General features: G+C 44.2%; 3 protein-coding genes across 5 annotated transcripts; 1 reads left to right on the forward strand and 2 right to left on the reverse strand.

Moving 5' to 3' along the window:
• Nucleotides 1–2,649: 2,649 nt before the first annotated feature.
• Nucleotides 2,650–14,643, reverse strand: pik3c3 (phosphatidylinositol 3-kinase, catalytic subunit type 3). Of its 3 annotated transcripts, none has more exons than XM_054753056.1 (26): nt 14,177–14,643; nt 13,753–13,941; nt 13,538–13,681; nt 13,328–13,457; nt 13,191–13,217; nt 11,058–11,144; nt 10,881–10,976; nt 9,664–9,735; nt 9,492–9,596; nt 9,308–9,400; nt 9,044–9,229; nt 8,853–8,983; nt 8,513–8,594; nt 7,669–7,736; nt 7,497–7,602; nt 7,143–7,259; nt 6,937–7,068; nt 6,735–6,863; nt 6,596–6,665; nt 6,466–6,530; nt 4,529–4,613; nt 4,380–4,454; nt 4,142–4,310; nt 3,964–4,054; nt 3,116–3,241; nt 2,650–2,841 (listed from the first exon to the last, which is right to left on the reverse strand). In XM_054753056.1, the coding sequence occupies exons 1-26, from the start codon at nt 14,239–14,241 to the stop codon at nt 2,827–2,829; spliced, it is 2,655 nt and encodes an 884-aa protein (XP_054609031.1). In that variant the 5' UTR covers nt 14,242–14,643; the 3' UTR covers nt 2,650–2,826. The 3 variants fall into 3 exon arrangements, with proteins under 3 accessions (XP_054609031.1, XP_054609033.1, XP_054609032.1); XM_054753058.1 differs by having other exon boundaries at nt 14,501–14,524; XM_054753057.1 differs by lacking the exon at nt 13,191–13,217 and having other exon boundaries at nt 14,177–14,634.
• On the forward strand, nt 9,048–16,358 carry msmp1 (microseminoprotein, prostate associated 1). The gene is made up of 4 exons (XM_054753060.1): nt 9,048–11,168; nt 15,116–15,566; nt 15,632–15,740; nt 15,812–16,358. The coding sequence occupies exons 2-4, from the start codon at nt 15,461–15,463 to the stop codon at nt 15,972–15,974; spliced, it is 378 nt and encodes a 125-aa protein (XP_054609035.1). The 5' UTR covers nt 9,048–11,168; nt 15,116–15,460; the 3' UTR covers nt 15,975–16,358.
• Nucleotides 14,840–18,637, reverse strand: rgp1 (GP1 homolog, RAB6A GEF complex partner 1). Its single transcript, XM_054753059.1, has 9 exons — nt 18,322–18,637; nt 18,046–18,161; nt 17,842–17,975; nt 17,687–17,770; nt 17,448–17,597; nt 17,237–17,383; nt 17,044–17,171; nt 16,795–16,972; nt 14,840–16,728 (listed from the first exon to the last, which is right to left on the reverse strand). Exons 2-9 carry the CDS (start codon nt 18,159–18,161, stop codon nt 16,505–16,507), a joined length of 1,161 nt encoding a protein of 386 aa, XP_054609034.1. The 5' UTR covers nt 18,322–18,637; the 3' UTR covers nt 14,840–16,504.
• Nucleotides 18,638–18,777: the final 140 nt, after the last annotated feature.

Below are 18,777 nucleotides of genomic sequence, written 5' to 3' on the forward strand. Positions count from 1 at the left end.
TCATGGCTACATCCATTTCCACCCATGACGGTATCGTTGTGTAACATGACACTTATGTGACACCATATTGGAGAGAACCCAACCCGACTGGTGAGGGAAATGATTCCCAAGTAGAAATTACAGTAATTATTAGATCTATAGTTTTCCTCAGAGTGTGAGGCGCGCCTGCAAGCACTTAAGGGGTGCTTAAAATAGAGTAGAAGAGTAGAATACCACACAAAACGCAATGAAACGTGTAGTTGCGCTTCTGGCCCACCAGATGGCGACAAATCCGTCAAGTAAAATACAATGTACTGTATGTTCAACCCCCCCACATTATTTTTAATATATCACCGCTCTGGTGGGGAAGGAGCCTGAGCTGGTGTACGAGGTTGAGAAGTTCCGGCAAGATATAGTCAGATTCACCTCGACACAGTTATGGGCTCTGGAACCAATCCTCTGGAGAGGGGTTGGACTCTACCACTCTGGCTTTGCCAGCGATGACTGGCAACAGAACGTCCTTGTTCAAGCAGCAACGTGCGGCTTTTTGGTGGTTGCTGAGGCAACAACTGGGAGGGATTTCGGGGAAGCCATGGAGAACGACTTCCGGACCAGTGGAGGAATACTTCAAAGACCTTCTCAATCCAAGTGACATGTCTTCCAATAAGGAAGCAATCAATACCTGGGGACTCTACGGTAGGCTCTCCTATCTCTGGAGTTGAGGTTGTGAAGGTGGTCAAAAAGGTCCTTGGTGGCAGGGACTGGGGTGGACGAGAGAGCACAGAGTTCCTTGAGGCCTTGGTTCCTGTGGGGTCGCTGCAGCGGCAGACCGGGGTGGTGGTTTCCCTTTTCAAGAAGGAGGACCTGGAGGGTATGTTCCAACTATCATGGGATCACACGCCTCAGCCTTCCTGGTCAGGTCTATTTGGGGGTACTGAAGAGGAGGGCCCACCGAATAGTTGGAACTTTAGATTCAGGATGAACAGTGTGGTTTCGTACTGGCCGTGGAACTGTGGACCAGCTCAGTACTCTCTGCAGGGTCTGAAAATGGCCAAAATGCTCTCCCTTAGAGACAGGGTGTGGAGCTCTGTCATCTGGGAGAGACTCGGAGTAAAGCTGCTGCTCCCCCTCACTGTTCACTCAGAGGAGGTGGCTCGGGCATCTGGTCAAGATGCCTCTTGCCCGCCTCCCTGGTGAGGTGTTCATGGCACATCTGACCGGTAGGAGACCTCGAGGAAGAGCCAGGACCCACTGGGCAGACTTTGCCTCTCAACTGGCCTGGGAACACCTCGAGATCCTCTGGGAGGAGCTGGATGAAGATGCCAGGGAGAGGAAAGTCTGGGCTTTTCTGCTGCCCCAGCGACCCGACCCCAGATAAGATGATGAAGAAGATGGATGGATATTTTGAACATGCAAAACAATTTCCATAGCAGTACATCGCATGTTAACACTTGCACAATTCAACATGTTCGAAAAGGAGGAGGAAAAAGCAGAGCTATTTAATTCCCTTCTCCTTCAGTAATTATTGATAGGTCAGGGGTGGGCAACCCTCGACTCCGGATCCGCATGCAGCTCTTCAGCCTCCTTGTTGTGGCTTCCTTCACAGAGCTTGAATAGTTTTTTGAACACCCGAGTGGGGAAAAATTTACATTTTTGAAGCAAGTGAAAAATATCCACCTATTTAAGTAAGTCTGTGAAAGCATTGTGGCTGAGTTCTGACAGGTGATTGGAGGAGATTCAGGCTGGTATCGGCGATACCGATCTGACACTTTGTGCAAATACACCTAATGTGTCATGGTCAGTTTTCATAAGTAGCATATTTCAAATCATATCATAAAGACTACACGACATCAGAGTCGTTTATTTGAAACCCTGACGTATATTGAGGTAGCAGGGTGATTCTTAATACAGCCAAGCTAATATACAACAACAAAAAACAGGACAAAATCATATAAAATATGTGAAAATGGTATTTCAAACAAAATAAGAAAATAAGTAAAATAATAAAACCATTAAAATAAACGATTAAGAACTACTCAGGCGGAAGAAAAAGTAGTTCCCACCAACCGTGTATCATTTAGACATGATCTCAATCATTTAGTTACTTCCCGCTGTGTTTCTGTAGCGCTGCTTTTTGGTAGAATCTACTGCAAAAACACTAAAGATCCTCCAGTGCTCTGCTGTTTTTGAAGGACACAATGTCCCCCCCCTCCCCCATCCCCTGTTTATGTGATAGGTCCAAAAGGAGCTGATTCTGAAAAAACAAACACAAAAATGGTTGTGGCTTTTGGTTGTGAGGTCCAAACCATCAGTTTTATAAACAAGAACTCGTGACCTTTTGTTAACCGTGACTCCATCTCAAGAACATTACATCACATCTCCAGAACAGAACGTCTTTTGCTGTTGTTGTACTCTTTCCGCCACATTGGAAACCTTTGAGGGGGGTTTGATGTATCCCCTTTTACATTTTCCAGAGTCCACAAAGGTCTGGAAATGGATATGGGGGCTATTCTTAGTGTTAAAGCAGTAAAATAAGCTGATTTTTTTCCACCCCCAGTGTAGATGTAGAACCACCCACACGGTCCTTAATGCTCAATGAATAAACAGTCCACACACCGCAAGCACTGTTATGATGTGTGATGCACTCTGCCTTGGCAATAATAAGAAGGCTTAAATCATGACATTTTATTAGTTCATACATTTCATTAATTCATTGCGATTTGTACAGGAGCAAAGTTTAAAAAACGTGCATCGATGTCCTTGTTAGTCATCTTGCAGTTTGGTCAGTCGTGCACTCTTGGCCTTTTCCAGCAGTTTGTGTCTTTGTGTCCGGGCCCTCGTCCCAGCTCACCTGCGCCAGTACTGAGCACACCGTGTGACATATTATTACATTGGCTTGTGATGAGGAGAATGTTAGCTCTGTTGTTGCCGTTGCATTTGAAGTATCATGATGAGCTTTATCTACCTCTGCATGCACTTTAAAATGTTGCTACTCGGCTGTTGGTGTGAAACTCATGCATGTTACACTTGCTACTTTCTACTTAAGTAGTTCTATCCTTACAGCTATTACAACACTGGTTCTGCACAGTATTGCCTAGCAATGTTGCATGTTTTATGATCTGCAGAAAATTCTTACTTGAGCAAACTTGTGTATCTGTTCAACCACGGCGGCAAACAAGGCACCCACGCTCTCGTCAATCAGACTCTGCATGTAATGGACGGCCTCCTCGTCCGACAGGTCCAGTCTGAACTTGTCCTGCACCTGTAGGAGTCAAGTCTTTGTTGATTACGATTGTTATTGTACTATTTTACAGGAAAAGCCTTTTTTTTTTAACCTTCTTTTTGTTTTTGTCCAGCCATTAGGGCAGATAGTATTGTTGATCTAAATGCCCTTACGTGCTCAACAAATTTGCTCTGCCAGGGAAAAGTGTGAGATACCCTTCCCCTGTTATACAGAATTTCCATCCATTTTCTATGGCTCTTATCCTCATTAGGGTCGCGGGTATGCTGGAGCCTATCCCAGGTGACTTTGGGCGAGAGGCGGGGTCCACCCTGGACTGGTCGCCAGCCAATCGCAGGGCACATATAGACAAACAACCATTCACACTCACATTCGTACAATTAGACAATTTAGAGACGCCAATTAACCCAAGTTGCATGTTTTTGGAATGTGGGAGGAAACCGGAGTAACCCGGAGAAAACCCACGCACACATGGGGAGAACATGCAAACTCCACACAGAGATGCCCAACGGAGATTCAAACCCAGATCTTCCCGATCTCCTGACTGTGTGGCCAACATGCTAACCCACTATTGATTTGACTTTATTTGATGTTTTGTTGTTATGCAAATTTGGAGCGACCGGCCCGGAGCAGGAGAGGATAGAGAAGAAGAGTAAAGAAAACAGAGGGGGGAGTGCGGGGACAAGAGAGGGGACACTACAGAGAGAGACAGGAACAACAGCAACAACAACTGTGCCTTTTACCTTCTTAACAGTCTTGTCTGGCTCTAAGGCAATGTCTGGAATATTGGCGTCCACCATGAGGGAGAAGAGATTGAGGATCAGGTTGGAGTACCTTAGCGAGCGCAAGGAAAAAGTGTTGGTACTTCTTAAAAAAAAAAAAAAAAAAAAAAAAAAGTAAATCAAAGTGACAGTCTCCAACCTCCTCAGGTGCAGGAAGGCGGTGTAACACTGCTTCCGGAACTCCTGGTACTGCTCGCTCTGCATGCCTCCCATGCCTTCCACCATCTCCTTGCTTAGCTTCATGGGCGGCGGCAGCGGTTTGGGATCTCGACCCAAGATGTAGCCAAAGTCTATGTGGAAGAGCTTCCCTGCAAGAGGAAGAGGAGTGATGAAGTTCTTGGAAAAAAGGTGATTGGTGTACAGTATGTTAGTCTCACCAGTTTTGGTGAGGAGCAGATTGTCCAGGTGTCTGTCTCCTACTCCCAGGATGTACGTGATGACGCAGTAACCAGCTGGAAGACATCACAACAACCTTCATTATTACGAAATATGCTTTCTTCTTCTGCCGCTCTCTCACAAGACTCACCGCAGCTCTTCACATAGGTGTCCATCACTTCTGAGCTGATGCCGTAGGGCCCTTTTTCACTTGGCGCATGCTTCCTGAAGAAGCTCTGATAGTGAAATTAAACAAGCTTCATATAGTTTTTACATAATGTCTTTCTTACTGATATCCGATATATTGTACCACAATTGCCCAGCACATACTGATATCAGCCGATACCACAGGTGGGAGAAAATCACTGTTTTGCAAGTCTCCGGTAAGTCTCAAGTCTTTCATCCCAAGTCTCAATAAAGATGTGCAAGTCCAAGTCAAGTCAAGACAAGACAAGTCGCGTCAAGTCCGAAGTCACAGGCTTGACATTTTCGAGTCCTTACAAGTCATAAGCACTGTTAAGTGTTTACCAAATAAAATGCCATTTTAACAATGTAACAATCTATTACATTGGACAAATACAATAAATGCATACTTTGAATGGGGAAACATTTTCCTCAACGCATACACTGAAAATCTCAAGTATTTTCAAGTCAACAGACGAGTCAATGATGTCAAAGTCCAAGTGGAGTTGCAAGCCTTTCACGACATTGTCAAGTCAATCCAAAGTCATCAAAATTATGATTCGAGTCCAAGTCGTGTGACTCGTGTCCACACCTCTGACCGATACCGATATTGGCAGCAGATCATAATGAACACATTATGCTTTTTTTTTTTTACTGTGATGCCACTGGATGCATTTCACAAATAAAAAAAATAAGACAAATACTGCAATATGCAATACAGTTACAGAAAAAGTCCATCCATCCGTTTTCTATGCCGCTTGTCCTCATCAGGGTCGCGGGGGTATGCTGGGTATCCCAGCTGACTTTGGGCGAGAGGCGGATTACACCCTGGACTGGTCGCCAGCCAATCTCATTCATACCTATGGACAATTTAGAGTCGCCAATTAACCTGACATGCATGTTTTTGGAATGTGGGAGGAAACCGGAGTACGCGGACAGAACTCACGCACGTACGGGGAGAACATGCAAACTCCACACAGAGATTCCCAAGCGTAGAGTTGAACCCAGATCTTCTCGATCTCCTGACTGTGGCCAATATGCTAACCACTAAGCCACCGTGCGGCCCTAACAGAAAAAGAACTATATTTATTTTATGACTCTACAAAATAGTAATTAAAAAAAAAACATGACCAACAGTCATACTACAACATGTCCTGCTACTATCAACAGCAACGATACAATTTAGGAAAGCCCAAACTATGTAGCACAAACATCAGTATGAGAACAAAGTAAAGTGCAAAGTATGAAACTCTGGATCACTGCAATCAGTGAAATTATATATTGTTGGACACTCCTGATATTTATTTTGCTGCGTCGCGCTGCGTGTGGCTCTTTAGGAATTTTTCCTGGGCTGTGAGATTAGATTAGAAGTATCACAGCCGTCTCCCGTCGTATTGATAGCGCTTTCCCTTCATTGCAAATTGCATATTTACGATCCAAAGGCAAAACATGAAAATAATTTTAGACCGCAGACATACTCAGTGAGAAAATTACGCAGTTTGATGAGGTCTCGCTCGTGCACAGATATCACTATTGGACATCCCTATAAGATATTATTAAAAAGTGACTTTTTAATGATATTGTAACTGTAATATGTGTCCCTACAGCCTGTTTATGAGCACCAAACGTGAGTATCATCTTCCTCCTTTATTTGCGCCACTTTTGAAAGAAGAGGCACTGAAAAGTTGCGGAAAAAGTTCTTCCTCGTGGACAAGATACCACCACTGACCAGTCCCCAGCTAGATGAGCCCACCCAGCTTGTTGCGTATGAAAAGCACGGTCTAACGGTAAATTCCTGCATTATGGCTAGAGTTTGGGCAACACATTTCCAATACAATATAGTGGCACCTCTTAATTGGAATAATATGGAACCTTAAAAGGTTAATCAATGTGTGCAGTGCTGACCTGGATGTTGCCTTCAGTGGCCAGTACTTCAGCAACTGGAACAGACTGGACAAACTGCATAAAACCTGAAAGAAGAAATGAGCCACCGATGAGCTACCATGTAAGTGAAAGTAATTTTGTCACACATTACCATGCTTGGTGCTGGTGGCTAACACTTTGTATGGTGTCAACTTCAGGTCCAGGTTCTCCTTCCTCAACAGCTAAATAGGGAATAATTATCTACACAGATGACATAACAATACAGCAAATACAATATACCGTTGGCATACTTTGTCCATGAGTGAGATGATTTGGAGGATGAGCTGATCTTGTCTCAAGTCGTCACCGTGCTTGAAGATGACCGGGTACATGGCGCCATCCTCCGTTTTAAAGATCAGCTTGGCCGGCATCAGAGCGCTCTGACATGCATACAAGCGTAAATAAATGTCCTGAATGTGTCTGACTGGGCCTGCGGATGCTGGTTTCCACCACCTTAAAAAGCGTCGCCGTCTCAGGGACGATTCCTCTTATCTTGATCTGAGGCTCCAGAGGAAGAGGAATGGGCTCAATTTCGGAGAGGTACACCTTCTCGTTGTCGGCCAGCAGCGCCTGCAGCCTCTCAGTCTACACAACCACACACACATAGATGCCAAAGTGGCAGAGATATTAACACAATAATATATATACACAATGTATACCTTCTTTTTGCGATTGCCGCTCTCTCTCTGCACAGCCTTCATCAGCTGCACCAGCCGATCCACGAAGGTCTGCTGGGTGGCCAAGAGCGAGCGCATCACCCTCACGCTCTTGTCTCCCTGAAGACAAGATGTAGAGTGGATTTCAGGAGGAGCAGAGGTAAAGGAGGAACCCGTCTTCTCTGCTCTGGGTACTTACTATTTATTTATTTAAAAAGGGACAGTCCAGTTTCATAAACATTTCACTGTAAATATGCCAGAAATAGCACAAAGGCTACTTTACATGTTGGCAGGTAAACGGAAGAGACAAGGAAACACCAAACCGTCACATATTGGACAGAAGAACAGTGTGCCGACCTTAAGCAGTGCCTGGCTGAACCTCCTCATGACATTCAGGTACATCTCGTGCGTCTTGGGATCTCTCTGCAGCGTGTCCTGGTCCTCGCACTCCACTATGACGTACCTTAGAAGAAGACTGATGATGAGCCTCTTTCATATAAGACAAAAGAAGGCACACGGGTGGACGTACCAGTACAAGTAGTTGGCCAGGGTTGAGTTCTTGCAAGCACGCAAGATGAGAAACGTGCACAGGTCTTGCTGCAGGTAAACACACACAATAATGTTTTTAATGATGCTACATACTACGTACACATTAGACGTATCAGCTCTACTTTAGGCCATGTCAATGACAGTGTTTGTTTTTCTCTTTTGTATGACGTGCATTGTTATTAAAAGGTGCTGTTAGGTACTGCATGGGGGGCGCTAACTTTTGAATGTGTATATCCCGTGCTCTTCCTGCTCCAACGTTGCAAGCCACGCCCCATGTAACACACATGCGCATTATGTTACGTTACATTATGTTTGTTGTCGGCTAATGATAGCGATTTGGCAAAGTTTAACTACTAACATTGAATGTATAGCCAATAGTATCATAACCACACAATGTCTCTAAAATTGTCAGGTGTGTCTGTGTGTATGTGCATGCGTGACGGGCATGTACACGTATACGAGACATCGCTGAGTGAAAGCCAAAGGCAATAAGCCCTATCTACCTCTGCATGCACCCTAAAATGTTGCTATTCAGCTGTTGGTTGTTTACAATGAGCCCATCAGCGCTATTAATGCTGGCTGGTTCCATTGTGCTGTGTCATGCAATATAGGGAATAATTAATGTTTTCTTTTCAACATTCTCACGCAATCCAAATCACATTGCATAAATAGTTATAATAGCCTCTCCAACTTACGCCTGCTTTGCGGTTTAAGTAAATAAATGCTCCAACTATAATTACAGCTTTTGCAGTATTTGTGTTTAAGAAAAAATAGCCACATACACAATAAAAGAGTATTTTTGTACTCTGATGTGTCCCTTTTACCTCCAGGTTCTCGCTGTCTGCCCCTTCCTTGCCTTTTTGCGTGGCGGCGGGGGGTCCAGATGTGGCTGTGAGGATCTGGGAACTATGCAATAAACACAAAGCGTAACAGAGAAACAGGTGAGGCAAAGCTGCGTCTGTGTGATCCTGGCTGTCGGCACGTGGTGCTAATCCAGAAAAATCAGAATACGCAAGCGCCTCGCGTCAGCGTGTGTGAAAGAAAAATAATCACAAAGTAGCATTCACCACCCAGGGAGCATTGCTGAGTTAAATTTAGATGTGGGTGTCTGAACAGACCAGCAGCTGCTAACAGCATCACAACATCCAACATCCAAGCGCTGACCTGTCCAGTGTGGAGTCGTCTGAAAGTCCCTGGCCGTCTCTTTTGCTGCCTGGCTCCAGGCCTCCTTGAATATCACTGAAGTTCTCATACTTGAGCGCCTGCACCAGCTGTAGCAGATACATCAGCAGGTCCTACAAAGCATGTTAAATTCATGAAACCACTCTTCTTTTTCTTCTTCCCTCAGGATTTACCTCATCGTCCGCCTGTTGCAGCCGTGCCACGGCGTAGCGTCGCACCGTCGGGTTGGTAAATTGCGAGGATAGCAGCTCCAGCGAGTCCTCCACATCCATGGGCCTCCACTTGCCCAGAAGCTCCAGCGCCTGCTTGGCCTCCTGGGGCAAGTCCCAGTTGACACACTTGAGGAACTTAGTCAGAGCCTGCAGCCACAAGAGCAATGTTCACAAGACGGTAAATCACGCTCGTACACACAGAAGAAGAGTGGGGACGCTGCAAACCTTTTCCTGCATCGTGAGGTAGTATCTGAACTTCCACACCAGGTCCTGCTCCTCAGAGCTCAGCAGTTTGGTGGGAGGGTAGCTCACAATGATCTGTAGATGCATGGACACACACACGACAGACATGCAAGGCGTGCCTAATCATTTCATGAGTTGATGAATACACGTAAAACCAGTCTCTGACGTTGAGCTGGTCACGCGTCGCGGCATTGGGCTTCAGGTCGTGATCAGAGGGTCCACTGCGGAGGCTGCGAGCCAGTTTGTGATGCTTGCTCTCCACCAGGTTCTCCTGCGGGAAAAAACAATTGTGAAATCTACCACTTATCTACAAAGAAATGTGTATGTGTCCTGCTCACCATCCCCATCTGTGGGTCAGGAACTTTAACAATTTCACAGCTGGTGGGCAAGGGCGACGCATCATCTCCATCCTGAAACAAACAATGCATTAATCTGCCTCCGTATAGTGCACAGTTGCAGTCAGAAATGTACATATACTCATCATGGGAATTAATGTCATATCAATTTTGACCCTAATTATTTATTTGAACCTTTTTAAAATCAAGAATTGGGTGCACATGTTTGAATTGAATTAGAGTTTTCTCAATTTACGTTGGGTCAAAATTGTACATACAGGCTCTAATAGAATACAGTAGAATACAGAATACAGTACATACACCCCCCGCTAATGCCCTATAGCAAGTTTCACCTCGACCAGACACTTTTTGCAGCCATCAACAAGCTTCTGGCATATGTCAGGCTGGATATTTGACCACTCGCTTTTTAGAGTCCATATAAAAGTTTCAGCAATCAACGTGCTGATTTGAGGTGTGTGCTACCAAACACAATAAGTTAACGAAGGTGACTGTTTGTACATTATATCAAAAAAGCCCAACAGAGGATGCACTTCCTGTGGCAGCTGAAGAAGTTCAGCCTGCCGGCGAAGATGATGGTGTACTTTTACACCTCCATCGCTGAGTCTACCCTCACCTCCTCCATGTGGTTCGCTGCAGCTACTGCCAAACGCAAGGGCAGACTGCAGCGTATCATCCACTCAATCGGCCTTCCCGCCAGGGCCTGTACGTCTTATAAATATCTCAATATATATGCACCCTCAATATCCCTGAAAATAGTGCTATGAATCTATATTTCTTATTTAACTCCATCAATAGCTCCTCTGTGGCTGTTTTGCACTGCCACTGTGGCTGTCATTTTTATAGTTTTTATATTTATATTTGTATCCTCCACTTCTAATTCTTTCTATACTTATTGTTGCACCAACCCACCAGAACAAATTCACAAATTGTGTAAACTATACCTGGCAATAAACCTGTTTCAGATGCCGATTCTGACATATTTGACCCTGTGTAAATAGAATAAATTGATCATTAATAAATAAATTCAGAGTTGGGCACCCAATTCTTTTTTTTTCCTTTTTTTTAAATCACTGAAGAAGTATGTTGTATTATCATTACATCCTAGAAAAAAAATGCTCAAATAAATAATTTTTGTCCCTTAACTCACTGTCTCACTGTCGCCGTCATATGTACTTAAAACTAACAGAATGTGAACTCACCTTTTCATAGTAGACAATGCTGTACTCTTTGTCATTTGTTTTAACTCGAGGAAACTCCACCATGAGGTACATGAAGTTGGAGCTGCGTTTCTCGCTCTAGTAAAAAAAAAAAAACAACAAAAAAAAAAACCTTGTAGAATCTGTGTTGTTTTTTTAGTGACCAATGAATCATCTAACCTCATTGATCATCTCGATCTCTCTGAAGGTTAAGCGGTCCAGCCAGTCCACCTTCACCATGTGACCCTGCCGATGGGCCTTGGTCAGCTGTGTGGAAACGAGACCACTGAGGTGAGGCGGCACAACAGCAACAACACTGTGGCAGCACAGGAACATGCACACAGGAAGTTAGTGTGGCTGTCGCTCCTTGTTTGCACACGCGCTGCCACGAACAGGCAACCCTTCCACATGGATGTGATTACTGGTTAGTCAAATCAGTGAGAATGCTTTATAGCAGGGGTGTCCAAAGTACGGCCCGGTAGCCATTTGCGCCCACAGGTTGTTTTTTTAGTGGCTCACGGCACTTTCATAAATAAAAAATGTACCAGAAAAAATAGCAAAAATGTGGGGAAAGGGAGCAAAAAGGAAGAAAGTAATGAGAAAAAGTTGAAATGTCGATGACAATGCCCATTGTCGCTTGTCTGTCCTGCTTATGTCGCCAAGCCATCTACTGTATGTAATCAAGCCCCAGTCCACTGTGTTCTTCTTCTTATTAAAAAGTGCCTGCTTAAGTCACTGTCAACATACATGGTCGACCGCTTTTGTCAGGATAAAGCTTGAGACCAAAAGGGTTATTTCTGTTAAAATTGTTCAATTTTCTGTTGAATTTATGTGTTGTATTATTGTCATCTTCCTCGTTATGGCTAAGCAGCGTGAAACGACACAACAACGTCATACTAGTAGTTACACAACATTAAAATGTGCATATAGTGACTTCCTGTTCAATGCAAAACAAGCTTCAAAATAAAAGCATGGCAGTATTAACCTGGATTTGACCACAGCAACTAACAAAATACACAAAATACCACTCTTCTTCCCTCTTGGCTCGGCTCTAACTAGCAGGCAAACACCAGTGTCCTCTATACCCCAACCCCTGAATCACAGCTCGGAACCATACACGATGCAGTACTTCTACAATAGCATATGAAAACGGAAGAATTATAATAGAAATGTGCAACAACAAATGTGAACAAACTGCCCATCTCTTTGGCCAAAGTCACAGATTAATGTACGAGCAATGGTTAGTTCCAATTTTGGCTATCGTCGACAACTTTTTATATCGTACGTCTGTGTAGGCTCTCAGTCGTACAGGAGTTGTCCATCGAGGGAAAGGCTTCTTGAGACGTCATCTGTACTTCTGTGAAGAAGGTGTCGGATGTTTCGCTCCTCATCCGAAGAGCTTCGTCAGCAAACTAACAAGTGCTGGTAGCCTAGGCCTTAAATACAGTAAGAGTGGGCGGAATTGGTGTGCCAACACCCTCCTCCTATTGGTTCCTTACACTAAGCCTGGGTGGAGTAGTGGTCTAATTCTCTCTTGCCATTAGCACTTTCGATCAAAGGGAAGTGTAGCTTCCTGTAGTTGGGTATGAACGACTCTGATACTGGCTCGTTAGCATCTATTGTTCTGGCTCGGCCCTGGCTCCACCTCATTTGCAAGACTAAGAGCTGTGGGTTGTGGTCTCAGTAACCTGCTGAACACAGGGTCCAAATTAAACCTCAAACCACCATTCCGATTCAATGATGGGTTCTGTTGTTTGACAAAAATAGCTTCCTTTACTCCTCTTTCAAACCATCTGTTTTCTTTGGCCAAAATCTTTACCTCGCTGTCCTCAAAAGAGTGATTGGTTGCTTTAAGGTGTAGATGTACTGCTGATTGAGGCCCACTAGAATTGTCCCTGCGATGTTGTTTTTATATCGTAGGTAAGTCAGCTAGCCTGAGGTGCTCCACTGTGTAACATCTTAGCATATCTACATTGGATTGGTTTTAGCCCCTTCACAAAACGGCCCTGGTATCATTTCATTTTTCAGTAGTGGCCCTCGGTGGAAAAAAGGTTTGGGCACCCCTGCTTTTTACGTACCCAGAAGGTGTTTAAATATCTTCTTCCTCATGCACACGCGCTCCACTACAGGGCACCAGCAGTGTCTCTACATTGCAGGCTAACACCAGAGTCAAAATGTAGATGTAAACACTAACATCTGGCACATGGAGAATGTAAGAGCAGGTTTTTTAATGTGGTGCCAACGATATAATATTTGCAAATACATTTTGGCTTGACATCTTGCTTGAACACACGGACCCCCACTTGTACTCACATCACTGAGTACCTCCAGGTCACGGCCCTGGAACAGACGAGGCTTTAGTGCCGCATAATTATTCTAACCCATTTATTATTATTTATTATCCCACTCAACACGTGTCTTTTTGTGATTGGGTCGTCCTAACAAAATACCTTTGCCAGTCTTCCCATTTGATCCTCTGTCAAACTGCTGCTGGTGCGTCCTGGTGTGCTGGTGGCCTCCGCTCCATCGCCCTCCACACCAGGCCAAACTTTCAGGTCATGCATGCCTTGTCGAAACATTCTGAAGCGACACAGGAGTGGTGGATTTGTGACAAATTAAGACTACATACCAGGTTATTATACAGTGTTATACACACTCACCCATATTTGCCAAAAAGGGTGACAGTGGTGCCCCCAACGGGGACAGCTCTCCCAGGCCCAAAGCTGTCCCACACTGTGAGGACCACCTGTGCACTTTGTGGGAGGTCTGGATACTTCAATGGCAGCCGCAGCCACTCATTCCAGCTGTATAGCACAAAAAAACATAGGTTATAATTTATGGTGCACAGATCCTATAACACACGTGGGGAACTCACTTCCAGCGAGTGCTGAAGGCCTTGTAGGAGGTGCGGACAGGCAGGGCCAGAGGTTTGCCCTCGGCGAACACCTGGCAGGTGACGTAGAGGTCCGAGCAGTTCTCTTGATAGAGGCCGGAGAAACGCAGCATGGGGTCTTCCAGGAGAGCTTTGTAGCTGTTCTGCTCTCGCTTGCCTTCTAAACTGCCTCTGGAGGAGAGGACAGGAAATGAGACCATATACTTTATTTGTCAAGCTATATCTTTACATTTTTTTCTGAAATATGAAATAGTAGTTACATATACATATATACAGTAGTTACATATTACATATATGTATATATTTCTCATAGACAGTGCCTTCAAACTAGTATCACGTGACTAAGAGCAAGCCATTCCAAATGACCGGCGATTCTTAGAGTGAACGTTTAAGATAATAAATTTACATTTTGAGTTGAACGTTGATGTCCAAATCGCAGCTGTAAACATAGTTAAACTTATCCGTGTCCATTTTCCGCCTTGATTTCGACCAAAATTACATATAAATGCCTTTCGGTCCGTCTGGTGAAGACTTGAGTCGTTTGTTTTGTTACAAGGCCTCCAATCGCAACATCGCGACGACTAATGCACAGACCATTATGATGCAAAACATATATTGCTATACACGGATTAAAATTACAACTTTAAAGTTATGTGCTGAAGGCAAATATGTCATTTTAACAGCCCTCTGTGGTGCATGAGTTGATGTTTTTGCTGGCTACGTAACAAACCAGCAGAGGCCGAGATCTGCCGTCAGACCATACTAGTCGCTTACCGATGCAGCTATTTAAGGAAAACGGAGCAAGAACGACGGTCGATGAGTCGGGGATATATTACAGTAACTGATTAAAGAAAAGCAGGAAGTGTTGTAAAAGGGGCGGGGTTTGAACTTATTTAAAGGGCACTACATGTAAAGACACATTCATTTTAATATCAACGTTTTGAGGAGATTAATTACAGATCGGATTTATCTCTACAAATACGAGTTATAAAATGATAAGATTATCAAATAAAATAAACTAAATATTGTATTTATTGATTTATTAGGGACAGTGCATATTAAAGAACACGTGCAACAAATACAGCTGTAAATATGCCAGATTACAGAACATCTGCCAATTTCTATCTGTTAAATATTGACAAATAGGTCAGTTAATAATGCTAAATGGTATCAATGCGAAAACATATTAGAATAACAACCCCACGTAAATGCTAGGAAAGTAAGTAAAGGACCGTAAAGTCCTTGCCCACAAAAATGCAAAAATGCCCCTTGTCAACAATGGGTGGGTTTGTGACAGGAAAGTTCAGTTTCTATCAACAATGACCTCAACCAATTCTTGTTGCAGGGGGTGATGTCATCTTCAGGGGGGTCAGATCAGCTCTGGCAGAAGCTACGGAGGAACATCTGCCACGCAAATACATTCATTTGTCCATCAGTGCTGTCAGGTGAAGGCCTTTGTTGATGCTTGATTGACAACAGCCTGGACTAAAAAGCATAGTGAGGCACTGATTATTGGTGAATCGGGAATAACTTTCCTTCTTTTTCCCTTCACTTGGTCATCACATTAATGTGTCAGTGCTTCTATCGCTTTAGTGGTTGATGCCAAGACTCCTCTAGTAAGGGGGGGTGAAACATCTGGACATATAAATGGGCCTGCAATGGGAAAAAGGACAAGCAGAAGTGAAGTACGATGGAGCTTTTGGGACTTTACTGGGTGCTCAAGGTGGCCGGGTGTCTTCTCCTGTGGACAAGTGGCTCTCCTGCTGCCCCCATGGAGTGTCACTTCAACTCTAAAGGTGATCGTTCTCTAAATATTGATTTAAATACATAAATGTTTGATTTTCATTTTCACTGCTTTCAGCGCTGTGTGTGTTTGAGGGGCGACACTATGCACTGGGTGAAACGTGGATGGACGACACCTGCATGCAGTGCACCTGTCTGCAGCCGGTGGGTGTCGGCTGCTGTGCCACGTGAGTGCACATGCCTGCTCGTAAAGGCAGAGGAAAAACACAAAACATTCTCACATTCAGCTGATCACCAGGGTACAACGACCGGTGGATTTCCCCGCATGGTGTGAAGTGCGAGTGGAGCCAGTCACCTGCAAAGTGTCCCTTGTCCTCACCGCCGACAGACGCCTGCCCTGCATACCGGGCGAGCACATGAGGGACCCCAGTCATGGATCACAGAACCAGCTGGAGGCATAGCACCAGCATCTACAGTAACTGGCTTCTGTGAAAACCACACTAAAATGTCAGTGACCATCTTTATTTCATTTTAATAATTTTTCATAATAGCCAATGTGTAACACAGAATGACACATTTTAAAAAGTCTATGATATTGGTTCACTATTATCTAAAATAGCCTCTTGCAGTCATCCTTGTAAATAGCAAAACTATGCATACAATAATATATTAACATTTTTTCTGCTATAACTGACTTAGTTATGTCAAAAAACACATCACATGACGTGTTATTCACAGTTTTAATTAGCAAGTATTTACATACAATGTTTATCTGGAATGGGAAAGTAATTGTGTGTGCTGTTGGGATTTTGAATTTACAAAGTTTCATTAAACATACATATATGTGCTCGTTTGTCCGCATCTTCATCTTCCAAAAGATGTAACATTTTGATGACAAAATCAATTAAAAGGTTAAAAACATTACACTGTGCATGATAAGGGATATAATATGACGTCAGCAGCGCCATTTACTGGTCTTAAAAGGTGGAAGTCAAATGTTGATGCTGTTGCTTCCTGTGAACTGCGACTCGTAGGATGCCAGGGCGGGGTTGGTGAGCAGGATCTTGATGGGCAGGTCCCAGCTGAAGGTATCTACTTCAACGTGTTCCACCCCAGCCCACACCGTTACCTTTGATTCATTCTGGAGCACAGCGGCCGGCTCGACGGGCTCCCGTGCCGTGACGAATTCAAAGTGCAGGCGCCACCTCAGGGTCACTGTTGCGAAAATATTAGCTTTCATTTCACTGGGATATCACTTAGGAGATATGATCGTCGAATAACCTATGTCTGTGCTGAAGCCTGGTGTGACGTTGAGGGGAACAGGCAGGGAGAAGTGGCTAGATGCCGTGTGCAGGCATGATTCCAGATGACGTCCGTGTCCTGTCACACTGAGAGCCTGGCCGGGGCGCCTCTGGTACACCTGCTGTATCTCCTCCTCACTTTGGAGGCTCACTGAATACTGACAAAAAGAGCAACATGGCGTGATGAACACATTATGCAGCCAGACACCTAACATGCACTGAACAGTACCTGTAAGCAAGGAATGTCGCCCTCTGAGAAGTTAAACGTGCCAATGATGTCCTCTCCTAGCCTGTAAACGGTCTTGAAGATGCAGAACTTTGCCACTTTTCCTCGAACATTCGTGATATTAAACATGTCTGGAGAACAAGCATACCATTAATACTGATAATGTCATGTTGAACAAGCAGGGCCGGCGACTCACGTGGGCAGCGTCTGGACGTGGAGACCATGAGCATGTCCAGTGCTCTCTCCAAAGGCCGAGCATCCCTGCGACTTGCTTCCTCTTCCTCCAGGAAGGGATTAGATGGAGAAACTTCATCATCCTGAGTGAATGATGGTTCTGGCATGCCTACACATAAAGAATAAAGATTATACACTGGCAAAGATCCTCCGTAACTTTCAAATGGTCTCACCCTGCAGAACCAAAACTCTAAAGGGAACTCTGAGAAGTTTAATGGGAGAGTTAACTCTCTGACAGCCGATGGTGAGCTTGTAGACGTATTTCACCGCCTGACCACGAAAGCTGGGAGGGCCGTCGACTGGTACGACCTCACTGTATGAATCTGTAGAAGGAAGTGGGCAAAAAATGTAAATAAACATTGTGGCGGTAATATGTTTTGCCTTTGTCATTTATTCCCATATGAAAACACACAGGTTTTGCTTTCTCCTGGATCCAGACACAGGTCACAGAATAAGATCTTCGGTGGTGTGTCCAGAACACATTGCCCTCGCTCGCCTGGTGAAGACGGAGTTTGATAATGTCAGTGTTATGCATAATGCCATGATTCTCTCTTTTACAACACTGACCTCTGCTTGGAATGAGGACTGTGTCACTCTCAGCCTGAACATCCTGCTTGTTGTCCTGGCTTGGGAGTGTCACCCTGCTCTCACTGGCATGGAACTGGCAGTGAATCTGGGCACTGGCCCACGCCAACATCTCACTAGGACACAGTCAACAAAACAAATCATAAAACAACACCTTGAAGACCAAATGCTTGCATGCAAATATACCTGCTTGCAGAGGTAGAAAAGTGTGACATGGGGTTCCTGAAAGTAATAAGACACTCCAACAGCTCCCCGGCCAAAAACACAGGGCCCCGTGCCATGGAGGCCACCACCTCGATCATCTGGAGGTGGGAAAACAATATAATGAACAATCACATTGAAAACAAGGAGGATAATTCAATAGAATACAAACAGCTAGTTGCTACATGCTACTGAGGCTGTACACACAGCTATGCTAAACTTGGTAATGTCCGCTTAGTCAAATGAAACATTAACACATACCTTATCCCTAAATGTCTGCAAAGCTTCTCGTTTTTTTAAACTGATGTTTAAACTTCTTACAGGAATACACTAACGTGCAAACTGGCCTTGTTTTCTTCCGAACCTACCATAGCTTAACTACTAAGATAGCAGTCCGACACAGTAAACAAAGTGTGTCTGGAAAGGACGACCAAAGCGGAACTGTGGGGAAAAAACAATACCTCAAAAAGAAAAAATGACGAATACCAAATAATGCAAGACTGTTTGAAAACACAAATGTATTAAACTTTATAATAGTATTTTAATGTAATGAAATTATTTTAACTCATCTTAAAAGTTCAACAGGAAAAACCGCGAGTTCCGCATTTGCATCGCTACTTTTTGGTTGGCCAGCAAGCAAACGTCACGTGGCAGAGCTCGCACACGCCACTGTTATTATTAACGTTTTCCTTTCAGTTAATTAACAATGCATTAAAC

The sequence above is a fragment of the Dunckerocampus dactyliophorus genome, chromosome 15 (assembly GCF_027744805.1).
Source record: "Dunckerocampus dactyliophorus isolate RoL2022-P2 chromosome 15, RoL_Ddac_1.1, whole genome shotgun sequence".
Classification (NCBI taxonomy): domain Eukaryota; kingdom Metazoa; phylum Chordata; class Actinopteri; order Syngnathiformes; family Syngnathidae; genus Dunckerocampus; species Dunckerocampus dactyliophorus.

Excerpts from the sequence above, each read along its gene's own strand:
- rgp1 (XM_054753059.1), bottom strand. The coding sequence starts at position 18,161 with ATGATCGAGGTGGTGGCCTCCATGGCACGGGGCCCTGTGTTTTTGGCC. Across the intron at positions 17,976-18,045 it reads TTTTCTACCTCTGCAAGCAG|TGAGATGTTGGCGTGGGCCA; the intron begins GTATATTTGCAT and ends ACTGTGTCCTAG. Across the intron at positions 16,729-16,794 it reads AGGCTTCAGCACAGACATAG|TGACCCTGAGGTGGCGCCTG; the intron begins GTTATTCGACGA and ends TTTTCGCAACAG.
- pik3c3 (XM_054753056.1), bottom strand. The coding sequence starts at position 14,241 with ATGGACACGGATAAGTTTAACTATGTTTACAGCTGCGATTTGGACATC. Across the intron at positions 9,230-9,307 it reads ACCTCACGATGCAGGAAAAG|GCTCTGACTAAGTTCCTCAA; the intron begins GTTTGCAGCGTC and ends TTGTGGCTGCAG. Across the intron at positions 7,260-7,496 it reads TCAGCCAGGCACTGCTTAAG|GGAGACAAGAGCGTGAGGGT; the intron begins GTCGGCACACTG and ends TCTTGTCTTCAG.
- msmp1 (XM_054753060.1), top strand. The coding sequence starts at position 15,461 with ATGGAGCTTTTGGGACTTTACTGGGTGCTCAAGGTGGCCGGGTGTCTT. Across the intron at positions 15,567-15,631 it reads GTGTCACTTCAACTCTAAAG|CGCTGTGTGTGTTTGAGGGG; the intron begins GTGATCGTTCTC and ends CACTGCTTTCAG. Across the intron at positions 15,741-15,811 it reads GGTGTCGGCTGCTGTGCCAC|GGTACAACGACCGGTGGATT; the intron begins GTGAGTGCACAT and ends GCTGATCACCAG.